This window comes from Schistosoma mansoni, assembly GCF_000237925.1.
Source record: "Schistosoma mansoni, WGS project CABG00000000 data, supercontig 0013, strain Puerto Rico, whole genome shotgun sequence".
NCBI lineage: Eukaryota > Metazoa > Platyhelminthes > Trematoda > Strigeidida > Schistosomatidae > Schistosoma > Schistosoma mansoni.
Genome location: NW_017386025.1, coordinates 2,071,150 through 2,085,260, shown reverse-complemented (window position 1 = coordinate 2,085,260; position 14,111 = coordinate 2,071,150). Strand labels below are relative to the sequence as shown.

The following is a 14,111-nucleotide window of genomic DNA, read 5'->3' as shown; positions in this document are numbered from 1 at the left end:
TTTATTTATAAATAAAGAATAAGAAGGCACAGTTCTAGTGAAAAGACGTCATCAGTAGATTTTGACAGTGTCTAGTGTGAGGAGGGTACCTACCGAAGACCATGGAAGATTGTCAGGCAACATTGTAAGTTGAATGAAGCTACACTTGTACACCACTGGACCCCGGCTCAGTGATCTAGAGTTTTGGCGCTCGTGCACGAGGTTGAAGGTCCTGGGTTACGGGGTCACGGATGGGCACTGCTGAGAGGTCTCATACCAAGAAGAAACAGTTGTGGTTGGTTTTCAATGTTCGTCTAACTGATTTATGATTTCAATCGAATTCGACAACCACAAAACCATTCCATACTAAAAACATAATCTCAGTGAGAAAATGTTAAATTCACTTTTATTTTACCAGTAAAAACTCATGTTTAAAAGTTGTTATGATAAGAGTGTATAGGTATAGAAACGAGCTTAAAATAACATCAATGAATTTAAGTCCATTGTTAGTCAGTCAGAAAACAACTATTGAATATGAATAGTTTTTGGAGACAAAGAATATAGTAATATTTCAAAGGATAACCAAATCTTACAGAATTTATAAATTTGTTGGTCTTTTATGAACTTTTCTGTAAATCGAAAAAACATCAACTATATATAAATTCATCCATATGGATACAGAACATCACTCTTCTTAAAATAAGAAAGCGAAAAGACTTTTAGGTGTCCCAACATTGTCCCTGGATAAGATTTAAGGTTAGGATTACGATTAAAATCAAGAGTCTTGGGATATGATTGATCTGCGTGTTGTGTACAATCTATATACATAGAATCGAGTAGTTGACGTACTGAAAACTATCTTTATTACTCTTTGATAACAGGAGATAAAAGTCATTCATTTCTGGATTTCGCGCAAAAACTGACAAGTCGTTCTCTGGATTGTTATTGGTTTATTCCTATTTACTACGTTTTTACTAATGCTACTATTTCTCTTAAAAAAGTATTTCTTAAGAGATGACGAAACTCTCCTGTTGAGAACCAGTAAAACTTAGAATAATAAAAATCTTTATGCAAAATTCCCAGCTAACTAGTCACTAAACTTTCTTCATTTCTAGAAAAAATCTAACTCATTCATGGAAAAATTGGCTATTTTCAATAGGATAGTAAATTAGTTGTAAGCGATATAGGGTCTAGAAAAAATGCGTCAGACAGCTAAAAGCATTCAACCAGGAACCGTCGATCTAGGCTGCATAAAATATGTAACTTGATGTCAGCCCACTTGATCAGAAGAATTCTCTTAGCACTAAGAAGGATAAAACTAACATGACATTGGTCACTAGTCACTCAGTGATCAGTCAATGTTTCAATGGGGCCAAGCTTATTTGACAATAAGATTGATTCTACTGGAGTCCAAAGGTAAAAAAAGTTTACATTACGAGCCTTAAATGGTAAAGCATGATTGTTTATAATAAGACTGAAAGCTGTAGCTATAATCACTGTGTTATGAATGAAAAAAACGTTCACTGATACCATTCGGTAGATTCACCAATCAGAATCCCGGTTATAATTTCCTTATTCCGTAGACAAGCTTCTCCTATCAAATTTCAGGTACCAAGTATTATTCTTTATCTCCAACACTCATTAGTTTACATGCGTGAATTAACAGATCACGATGTATCTCAATCAAGAAATCATCCTTAATCACTCAATCAAACCATACACAGAAAACCAAGTAGATGGTACATGATTAATTAATAATAATTAAGGGGTAATAAATCACATAACAATAGTTGATAGATCCGACAGAAGCTCAAAATACCAGAAATAATAATCAATTTTACACTAGTTTCCTATGACTTCCAATGTATTACTTATAGCCTTTTTGATACGGTTACAAAGCTGACTGACTCTAAACAGTGGAATACTCTCTTTGTAGTTCAAGTACTTGACTTTACACTAGCATGACACAGGTTTCAAACATTGTTCCGGTTACTAAAGTTTAGGCAGCTGGTGAGTACGACTAGCCCTTGGACAAGATGTATGGCTTACAGCCCAGTAAATAAAAAACTGTTTTCATTGATGGATCAATGGACAGTAACCAATATCATACTTCCCTAGACCTTAGTGATAATCAAAGTTTATCAATCAAGTTGTGCAATGTGGCCATTAACCTAAATGACTCGATATTGTACTCGTGTTTAATTTTTATATGATTGGAGGTAATCTGCAATGTACCCTAGGACTATTTTTCGTACTAGTTGGCACTCGCCAACAAGACGTTCCTGTAATTTTGAGAAGGCTGACATTTCATATAGGACTCAACACCATGTCACCCAGTTTAACAGTATGAAACGTTACAACTGAGACGTTGAGGCTATAAGTATCCTATAGGATTGAGATATTTACATAAATCGGTCACTGAGTACTCACTAATATCATGTTTGTCCAGTCCTTAGTGCTGATCGAATTTTATCGACCAATTCTAAGTGATTCAATATTTCCAAATCTTACAAGGAGCGTCAGTTACTACGCTAATGCAGGTACACCTTGTCGACGAGTGTCATGTAGTACAAAACCCAAGTCCAGGATGTCCTTCAAGCTATATCTAATCACTTAACACAAAAATGTTACTTTGTAAACCAGCTACATGAGTTATAACTGGAATCCAGTAAGCGGGATATTCCGCCTAACACTTTGATTCGAATCTTCGAGCTGCGCCTTAAAGCAACAAACACATCTTGTTCACGATTGTTGATCAGGGGTGGAACGAATACAAGCTGTCAAGCCACAGATATCTGAAGGCTAATATTTTAACCATTTTGATTACAATAAATATTTCACGCAACAGAAAAGGATTGGCATGTCATGAAAAAGTTATAATACGACTCCATACACAGGTACTACAACATACTTGAACAAGGCTAGAATCGAGCAATTCATAAAGTTGTTGAGATGATAGCCGTTGTAAGATAGATGGTGAACGAACTAATGAGGTGAAATTTTGTCGCAAACAATGTATAGCATGACGATATACAAAACCAAGAGATGTCCCATTGTAAGGAAAAGAAACATGAGAATTATTATCATTCGATTTGAAAACGTATTGATTATCCATAGGAGATGAAGAATCTTCGTTGGGTTTTGATTGCTGACTAACGATTGGAGAGCCTGAAGTATTATTATTATAATTACTATTGTTATTACTATCATTATTATTATTATTATGTCGTAAAAATTGAGTATTCAAAAATGGTTCTGGCAAAGACGATGATGTAAATGGTGATTTTTCATCGATCCATCTTAGTAAACCAACAGCTAAACTAATTGAACTCATTTTCACAGAAGAAATGTCTTGTTGTCTCTTTGTAGTAGTAGACAAATTTTTCCAGTTACTGTTTTCACAGTTTTCAAAACCAATTGATGGTAAACTCAGAGCTTCTGCTAACAAATCTTCACATACTATTTTATAAAAAAAATTGAAATATTTCTCATTCATTGAAAATAAAAGTAGAAATTTGGTTTTAAAATAAATAAAAATTTAAAAATATAAGAATAGAGTAATTTAAGTCATACTATGCGTGACAGTGTTATGTTTTTGGAAGTAGTTGACAGAAAACCCTGGGCCTACATTTTGAACTAGTTGGAACTCATTGTCAGCAAGACATACCTACAGTCTTGAGGGGACTAATTTTCTATACAGGATTCGAACTTGTATCGCAGTCTGAGATGTTACCACTGAGTTATTCAGTCTACACCAATTACATAATATTGTCTGACCACCATTTATAGCTGTCTATAATGCCTGTCTTATACCCGATAAATGTATTTACCCTGAAACCTGAAGAAATGTAGGTTCAAATCCTTTCAACTTCAACAAAATAGTAGCTTATTCTTGACGACAATCGTTTCTTCAAAATTAGTGAGAAAAACTCCGAAACTACTATCTAATGTTTATTAAAAAGAAGAAAACCCCTATATCATCAGTAGTAATAGTATGGGGGAGTGCTGGCTGGTAACATATACGAACTCATCCCAACCTATTTTATTTAAGCCCTTATATATATATATATATATATATATATATATATAAAGTATGGCTAAAATCTTTACTTAGTGAGTTACGCATCATTTCAATCGCAAAAGCAGTACTGTTACTATTACTATTATTATTAATAGTAGTAGTATGATTACCTTCTGAAAGTTTATGAAATTCTAAAATTGCTCCAACCGGATAAAGTTGAATTATATGCGTAAGACAAAATGGACATCTTAAACAAAATCGTTTCACATAAAATTCGCAGGTATTCATTAAAAACTGAATTAATGTGAAAAATGATCCTGATTCAGATTCTGTACAATAACTTGAAGAATATGCATGTGTACATTTGGATACTGGTATTGTTGATGATGATGATGACGAGTGGTTCTCTTCAACAGATGACTTACAACATGTATAATTGTCATTATAATTACAATTATTATTATTAGTAGTAGTTTTATTCAATTGACTATGTTCAGTGTGCCAATTAAAATGTAATTTATTTAATAATGTCTGTTGATTAAGAACTAATAATAAATTTGATATTTCATTTAAATTAAGATAATCACAGTAAAAAAAGTGTAAAATCACAGTAGCGAAATGTCCTGGTATTATTTTACCATCCAAAATTATTTTATGTATAGAATTTTGAGTATTACTCGTAGTAGTAGTAGTAGTAGTAGTAGTAGTAGTATTAGTGGTGATAGTGTTGGCTTTATAACGTTTTAATAAAATACGACGTAGAAATTGTGAGCGACAAGCTATTATACCTGCATGACATGGCAATGTAATCGATGTTAAATTGAGTATAGGTGTACATGTGAAGATTAATTCACAGTCGTTAGATAGTAAACATTTATGTTGAGGTGAATATTTTAGAAAATTATACAATTTCGATAAATTACTACTAGTATTACATGTATTTTTTGTTTTATCATTAACTTCTGGTTGATATAATAGATCCGGTTTAGAAAGTAATTGTTGTGGATCATTTCCCGTGTATAATTGACATAGAAAATTGGTTAGAAACATTTCAGATGAATTCGATACATCGTGAGTGTTAATTTTTAAACTATTAGGATCGAGAATACTAACGCCAGGTAATTTTCTCCAATTATGATGATGTAGTTGTTGATGAGTTTCAGTATTCATTTTATATGAAGTATCTTGTAGTTTTAAACGTGAACTGGATAATAAATCAGGACATTTTTCAGACTGGAAATCGGATGACTGATCAACAAGTCCTTCGGATGTAGAAAGTGAATTAATTGAAGCTTTATTATTCAGAACAGTATTACTAGTATTAGTGATGGTAATGGTAGAAGTGATATTCATCATATTAGTATGATCAGTTGTTGACTTGTTTGAAGATCTATGAAATTTTCCACGATTCAATGAAGTAAGTAGTTCATCGAAATTGCTTAACCGTGATGCTAGTAAATATGAATGAGCCTCATGAGTAGAATCATTGCGAATAAGGTACGTATTAGAACACCACCCATGTTGAGCTAAAGACCAGAGATCATCCTGAGAGTGAGATAATTCAGAAAGAAAAACATAAATAAACGAACTTAATTTTGAAATATACTATATTGAAAATCAACTAGAAATGTCAAATAATAAGTGGAACTTATTAAAATATAAATAGATCGCATATGTTGATAATACTAGCTATTGTTAATAATCCTATGGTCTTATTATTAAAAATCAAATCCCTAGATTATGTAGTAGAAAAAAAGATTAAACATAGGGAGCACTATTATGACGGGACGATCATTAGAAAAGTTGAACTTTTGGAACAGTCCTATATGGAATCATTGTGTTAAATGTTTTTCTCTAATTATTAAATATTTAAACTACTGTACATTTGTATTCCCCTTCTTGTACGCTTTCTCGTGATGCATAAACTGTTGCTAAATGCTGTACCTTTCTTGAGTTACTGTTAAATTTATTGCAGATCTATTACTCACTTCTCTCCCACTCACAGAATAGTTATGCCGTCATTGTAATTTCTTAATTGTGTTGATCAAACGAGACCCAAAACGACTCAAACAAAGAAAACAACCTTTTGTTGTTTTGTCTCGATACAACAGGTAAGTGGTTCGAAAAAGATAATGAAATAAGGGAATGAAAACTATGAAATAATAATGAAACCCAAGATCTAGAGGCACACAAAGAATAGATGTATCTGCGCCACAGTAACCTATTTTGAGCTCATCTCATTTCACTAGTAGTGATATGTGAAATGTGGTTTTAAAGTAGAGTACACGAACATCTGTAATAACTTAATAAATTACATCAATTAATTAACTTAAGCGATCATAAGGTTGCTACGACACCTGTGAATTCTGAAATCGATCCATTCAATGTCTACATTTCCGAGATATTATGCCATAATAAAATATCTATCCAGTGTTCCGATAGATCTTTCAACTAACTTCATGACATAATGGAGAAAAGCTGAAGTGAAGTACTTAGTCATTTCAGTTACTATTAAAATAGTTTCATGCGTTCAAATGGTAACTAAAATCCCCCAACTACATAGCTGAAAATTAATTTCTTAAAATACAACTAATGTAAACGTATTACACTAATCGCAACCCAATTATTAGTCGATCAACAGGATAAAACTACAAGTTCATCACATAGAAAAATCTACAATGAGTAAATTTGGATCTGACTTGGAGTAAAATTCTGAAGATAGCCTTCAAAACGAAATGTCATAAGAGGAAGAACGACTGAAAATCGGGGAGCACTGAACAGTTTATATGTCTTAGTTTAAGATTCCTCATTAATTTATGCCTACGAACCCTCACGAGATCTAATTCAGGACCTCTAGATCTTAAGGTTAGCGAGATACTATTAAGTTACTGAATCAAAACCCGATGATTCACATTTTTAATTCTACTGCTGACAACTGCCCGAATTTCAACAGGCTTGAAACTTATCGAAAAGTATTATTACCTCTATCATTATGTGATACGTTTTACTCCAGAATACAGGTTATGGAAATAAAGTACCATAAAACAACCTATAAGATAGATCGATACATGTTAAAACATTTATGTCATAAGCAGTCATGACAATTAAAAGAACTGCTAAAGAATATACATTTATATATAGGGTTGTTTCGAATACATTTAGCGAAATAAAGCTGTGGAATAGTTTAATTTATACCAAAGTAGCTGACTGACTGACTTAATTTATATCGAAATATCGATTCGTGCTAAATGAAGATCTAGTTTAAGCATGTGTTTGTCATGACACTGAACAGGAATAATAAAATTTCACCAATTTAATCGAAACTGGCCAGATAAAATACACTTTTCTCACAGAACGACTGTTTCTTATCTAGTTTATAAATAAACAAAAATGTCCGATCATTTCCAGATATAAGGCCTTTTCAGATTATATGGACTTAAAGTATTTTTCCTCCCTCGTAAATCTGATAATAACCAGCCATACATAACGTAGAACCTGGCAAACATGTGTATAACTTTATACCATATCAACACCGTGAGGTAAAATTATCACGACGAATTTCAGAGTAGTAGAAGTGGTAAGATTACCAGTCGTGGTAAAAGAGATTACACGTAGACAATATAATTCAGGAGAAAGAATAATTTCGAGAAATAAAAAAGTAAAAAATATTTTTAAAACTCAATATCTAATGGAACGCAGAGAGTGAAAGCATCTCCACCATTGAGACAGATTCTGAGCCATATCACCCTAAGTTACCAACCATTGGTTAGGATAATCGCGTAGACCACAACCAGATAGCCTGAAACAAACAGCATGGTTTAGTCCAACAGTCAGCTACCTCATGAACTGACTCTATATCTAGGTTTGGTTGCTCTTAACTTTCTACCACGCAACCCGTACACCAACCAACATCATATGTCGAGGTAAGTAATGAACGGGCATACGTAATACACATCCTAACTGCTTTAGTTAATGAAGATTCATTACCTTATCAACCACTCTACCATTATTGCCTCGTTTCCGGCGTCTAGTTTTAGCATTGTTCACCCATGGACACTGGCAGTGAAAACTTGAAAACTTATTTATTTTTATTTATTTGAACACAAAATTATGGGTAAAAAGGGGCACTGAATACATACGCGCCACACAAGTCACTTGATTCGTGTGTGGGCTATGATAGTGCCCGGGTTCCCAAACTGAAACAGGTGGTTTTCTTAGGGGGCCACACACGGAGCCTTTGAACTAAAGGTCTAATCCACAGGGCAGTGGAGCAACGTCAGGAGATGCAGTTCCATGGTAGCCGGTGACCAACGATTGGTTCATACGCCATTTGTTCCTCCAGAGTCCTGGAGCCCATGTACACTATTGGATTAGAATCAAGATTTTCCAACTCCTCTAGGTAGAACCTCCGTGCCCACCAACCCAGTTAAAGAGCCGGACATCTGCTCTTCGTCTTCTCAATTTCATAAACAACACACCCGCCATGAGAAGGTAGTGAGTAGGACTTCCTTGGAAGTAGTTGTATACGCGTGGCCATGTGAGAGCATTTCGAGAGGGAGAACTGACTCTCTCCACTCTCGACCGTACCAGGGTATTTGGGGGGCACTTGACGATTTAATCTACTCAAATAAACTAATTAGAACTAATACATAAAACAAATAATTTATACGACAAAAAACACTTACCTTAAGAGTAGGAGCTCTTAATCGAGTTTTAATCGCTTCTTTCCATAAAAGTTGGAGTTCATATACTGCTTCATATTCCAAGTAAAGACAACATAAATCATTACATGACCAAGAAGATATAAGGTTTCGAAATTGCTCAAGTGCACAATCAGTTAATATTAAAGGATCTGTAAATATACTCTCTTTTTTAATTGTATCAATGTCAACGAACTTTTCAACATTATTAATACATTGTGTTTGACTATTGTAAAGTTGTTCTTGATGAAAATCAGAACGTGGAATGAAAACTCTGATGGAAATATTAGAATCTGTAGGTACAAATGCTTCAGAATTAACACCGCATAATTGATAACTACTGTCTACATTAGAAGCACGTGTATCAGAGATAATTTGATGATGTGCTAAAGAGTTTTTACATGTACAGCTGTATGTACTAATCACAGTTGGACTTGTTATGATAGAAGTCGATAGTTCATCAATCGGCAGTGAATTAGTTTTGGTTTGTAAAGCGCTAGGTAACACATAGCTAGATGGACAATTTTTAGGACAGTGGCAAAATCCACTCAATTCCTTTCGATTACTTCTGTTACCAGAAGTTCCGAAACTTGTGCATCCCCAAGACTTGTTCAGACTCGAAAAGCTTGATCCCATTTATGAACAAATATGATAGACGAACCCGAAGCATTCCATTTGAATGTCTACGGGGATTAGATCTAAAACGAAAATTTTTACAAAATCGAGCACAAAGTATCTCTTGAAAAGGCTAAGGTATATCAATGAAGCATATAAGAACGAGTAAATAGAATAAAAAATAAAGTGAGGAAGCTGAAAATGCATACTATAGAGACGAAAATGTGCATTGGGTTGGTAGTTACCTCTATACTTGAAAAGTATATTAGGTGTTATACATCGACCTTGAAATAAAACTAGATCTATGGAGTATCATCAAATAGGAATAGTTTTACCAATGTAGAGTAAAAACATCTACGGAATTCTGATTAAAATATAAATGGATAATACTATGATTAACGTGAAGGTATCTACATAAATTTTCCCATAGATGTTGTGTTAGGAAATGTCTTTATCAGCGAATTTAAAAGCTTGTAATAGATTTAGAGAAAAATTCACCGTTTACTCTAAACCAGTAACAGTTTTGATTCTTTTAATACAAATCAACAGAACACTAAAGTGGTAACCTTCGTTACAATTACCCACTAGTAACTTTTTTAAGGAAACTAAATTACTTGGCAATCGTCAGACTGAAAAATCATAGCCTAAAAATAGTACATTGTCAACGAAATCTAACATATATGTGATATGTTTTTATATATGATATGCTTATTAAGAATCATTATTGGACTTCTTGGGTCCTCAAATAATTAAATTAACATTAGTGCAACGATTATATTTCTGAATAGATAAATTTGAAGGATACACATATCAACAGCACAGGTGTGTTCGTTACATAAATGTCTCATCCAAACTTCAGTTGCTAAAACCACTGAAACCGTAGTATGTATAACTATAAAAAATAACTTGTGTATTCTCCTAACTAAATATCCACAAGTTATCAAAATAGTGACGCCCAGAAAGTTCTACCATATGGAGCTAAAAACATCAAAAATTTACATGTATTTATAAAAAAAAATCTACACAAGATATTCCGGATTCGATAGCTGCATATAACACCAGCAACAACCTACTGTGGCAGAGAACGAACAAGCTTCCAACTGAACACAAAATTAGGAAAAGACGCCTGAAATGGATAGGACAAACGTTGCGGAAATCATCAAACCCCATCACAAAGCCAGTCCTAACTTGCAATCCTCAAGCCAAAAGGAAAAGAAACACGCTAAAGAACACATTGAGCCAGAAATTAGAGGCAGATATCAAAAGAACGAATAATATTTAGCAACAACTGGAAGGGGGAGCCCAGGACAGAGTAGGTTGGAGAATTCCGGTCGGCTGCCTATGCTCCTCCACGACAGGTAGCAGGAGTAAAAGAAAGTTGGTACGTAAATGTTAAACCACAGATTCAGGCAAGAAATGCATCGAAGTAACAGGTTCGTGAGTAGTTAAACTTCGGGAAACAACCATTTCAGTCGCTTAAGTCTATTTTTTTGGTCTTCTACTGGAAGTTCGTTAAACAAACAATTAGAGTTCAATTATTTAATCAACTCACATATATAAGATAATTGGTGCGATGAACTCTTAGTTGACTATATCTTCATGTGATAATCAACTAAGTTTCAATAAATCTATGATAGTGAATTTTGATGAAGCTCTAGAGTATGTAGGTTGGTGGCAGCTCATTTCTATTAGAAACAACCTGCACTTAAGTCGTAACAAGTGACTGTCTCATGAAATCGACACACTAACCAAGCACACATCGCTTACAATCTAAACTGTTTGTTGTCCTAACTACTTACATTTTCAACTAATGAGGCGAACAAAGTTCTCAACGATCGTCTGATAGTATTGCATTTAGCTGTGAGAAACCATAAATTATCCCCTATGGATCAGAAAACTCGTTCTCAAAAAATTATTCGGTGCATTTATTCAACCCACATACAACACGTAAACAAGTCTATTTCGGTATGATTCGTTCAGTACCAATGTTGCTCGGTCTAATATAATCTCAACATGAGGAACATGTTTACGGGCTGTAGTATATATTAATACTACTATTAATGTTTTTCGATATATATGGTGAAATTTGAAAGGTGACACGAAATAATGAGAATATCAAGGAGCTCCATAATGATCTGGAAGTCATTATTCGTCTAATGAGCGCCAAGAAAACCCTATGACCTACCCTTTGGGACGCAAATGACAATCGACCTCAGATACTGAAGGAACAGCCAAAATAAGCTGTAGCATAGCACAAAAGTATAATATAAAAATATTTTATTAGACTTCAGTGACCAAGACGTCTTGTACTGACCTTTTAGAGGAATTTCGATAGTTCTGTGTCTGTCAGTATGTACTACTGAGTAGCAAAATATTCCAAAACTTTCAACATGAATTCATTTTATAAAGGTCAATTAGCGGTCTGAGGATGAGAAGTGTAAGCTCAATATAATTTGACTACCTCATTTCATGTGCTGATAGCTTGGAATGATGTATGAAATGTTTTAATGACTATCAAAGCAACTTTTGATAAAACAGGTTGTGATTAGCCTACAGCCAAGGAGAATAGTGACCCAGAAATTATCAGATTTAAAGTGGCACACGAGTTCAAAACCAGGCCGTCAAAATGCATGTCAGACGTGTTCAGATCATGTTGATTTCAAGCGGATGTTTTATTAAATAGATACTAACTTTATGGAGGTCTAAGTATATACTTAGACCTGTTTACTGAATAGTAACGCAAATTGCAACAATAGCGCCAACACCAACATCCAAACTTTAGACTGCAGTAGTAAGAGAAGAATTTAATATCAAATATCTTTGTGACAAGCGAATGTGAAACGATAATCGCACTCAAGAGGCTCTTTAGAGTTACTACTAATTTAAAACCCGGATGAAAGAGTAGTTGAGAAGAGTTCGCGACCCCTTCCAATAAAAAAGAAGCTTGTTATATAAAAAAATATCAAACAAATTATCATTTAATCGTTGAAATTGAAGCGTCTCCATATGAAGGAGTTACAGAGCATCTTGATGAAGATCTGAACTATTCTGAAGTTACGAGGCCGATGCCTATTCTGACCACCAAAGTAACAATTTGAAGATGCCACAAGTATTCTGAGTTTGATAACATATTTACCAGTAACAGATTCTACCATCGGAACGTTCCCACACAGTAAATTCGGAAGCGAAGAGACTCGAAGGTATATTTGATAGACTATCAATATATCGAGAAGTGACTGATCTAAACTGGCTAGTGGCCGTAGGCGAAGTTGAGCACAGTGTTCTCACCCGTGTTCTGGTGCAGATGTGTGACTGAGAGCCTTCAGCTAGGTGAGACTATTAAAACTAACGTGGTCAGCATCAAATGTTGAAGACTTACTGTGCTAATGATTTTGGAGACTTATTTACTGCTACAAATTTGTACAGTTCAGTTTCGTTTCAAAAGGAACAAGAGGTTAAGTAGTGTGTGTTAGTCCTGAGAATGATGATCCCCAGTCTATCCAACCGTCCTTTGAAAGTGTCGACAGATGGAGCTGCAATCATGCGTTTAGTTAATGAACTCCATTTTTAATTGATTAGACAGGAAAGTCGATAGTCAGCTGACAGGCGATTTGTTCTAGGCTTGTGAACTGTTTTAGATTGTCCTCGTGAATTCTGTTTTGGAAGTCAAGACACGGGTAGATGGGACGTCCGAGAAATATAGAAAACTAGGAGAACCAATTAAATGCTGTGAAAACCAGAAGATAGAGTTTGATGGTGCTTTTGATAAGTAAAACCAGTTGGACAGAAAATCAACAGGAAATAAAGGCTACTGGATTAGTGCTTCAATAACCAGTTTATAAAAAGGAAGTACCTCACACACAAAAGAGATCAGTCTGATACCGTCTAAAAGGGCACAAAGAGGGTCTACCGGGCGGAAAACTCACGACTCCAGGGTTACCAAAATGTCTTCGAAAAAAAGGAAGCGATCACAGTGATTATCGCTCAGTGCTACTTGTTCACAAACGGTTTCAATGAAGATGATAAAGACCAGTTTAGTGGAAGAATCCAGTCGATTGTAGAAGACTGCTCAGGTAATGACCTGATCATCCCAACTACGGACCTAAACCCAGGTCGGTATAGACCACATGGTATATTAAGACACTATGGAACGACATGGGCTGAGAGGATCGAGCGACAACAGTTAGAGTCTGAAGAATCTATGCACTTTCAACAGCATGGTTGTAGGCGGTACCATTCGCCCGTATAAATGAACACAATGAGCTATCTGGGACCACACAGAAGAGAACATGATAGACCATGTCTGCCCCACTTAAAAGTCTCGATTTATGGAAGACATGAGGACAAAGAGAAGAGTTTTTATGGCTTCAAATCACCGTCTAGTCGTGAACAAGATAATAAAGCATTGAACTAACAGAAAAAGAAACATAAAAGTATAATATAACTATTTTTTGAGATGCTAACAAACTCAGGGGAGTCAAAGCTGCATATAAGAGCATGTTCAAACCTTACAAAGTTCTCTAGAAGAAGCGGAAATCACCATGAGGAAGAATTCGAAAGGGAGTAAGAAAGCAATGAATCCGGTAAACCAAGAACTTCTGAACCGTAAGAAGCATCAGAACAACGTATTGACCTATTTTGATATTTTGAGCAGGATTCAAGAAAGAAAGAACAAGAAGATAGAAAATAACAACAGTTGAATATGAGCAGAGAGAACAAAGTCACAAGCTGGATACGCAGGAGCAAGCCAGAGGGTGAAGAGGAGCTCTAGGGCTGGTAAGCAAAATCATTTGAGA

General features: G+C 34.8%; 1 protein-coding gene across 1 annotated transcript in view; it reads right to left on the bottom strand.

Annotated features, from left to right (window-relative positions):
• Positions 1 to 9,336, bottom strand: part of Smp_167360 (hypothetical protein) — a gene marked incomplete at its 5' end in the record, with an annotated part of 30,672 nt that extends 21,336 nt beyond the window's left edge. Inside the window, 4 exons of the mRNA XM_018790883.1 lie at positions 2,891 to 3,147; positions 3,373 to 3,438; positions 4,789 to 5,545; positions 8,686 to 9,336. Of these exons, the coding sequence (XP_018645898.1) occupies positions 2,891 to 3,147; positions 3,373 to 3,438; positions 4,789 to 5,545; positions 8,686 to 9,336 (1,731 nt within the window). The remainder of the gene's footprint in view (positions 1 to 2,890; positions 3,148 to 3,372; positions 3,439 to 4,788; positions 5,546 to 8,685) is intronic.
• Between the last annotated feature and the right edge of the window lie 4,775 nt (positions 9,337 to 14,111).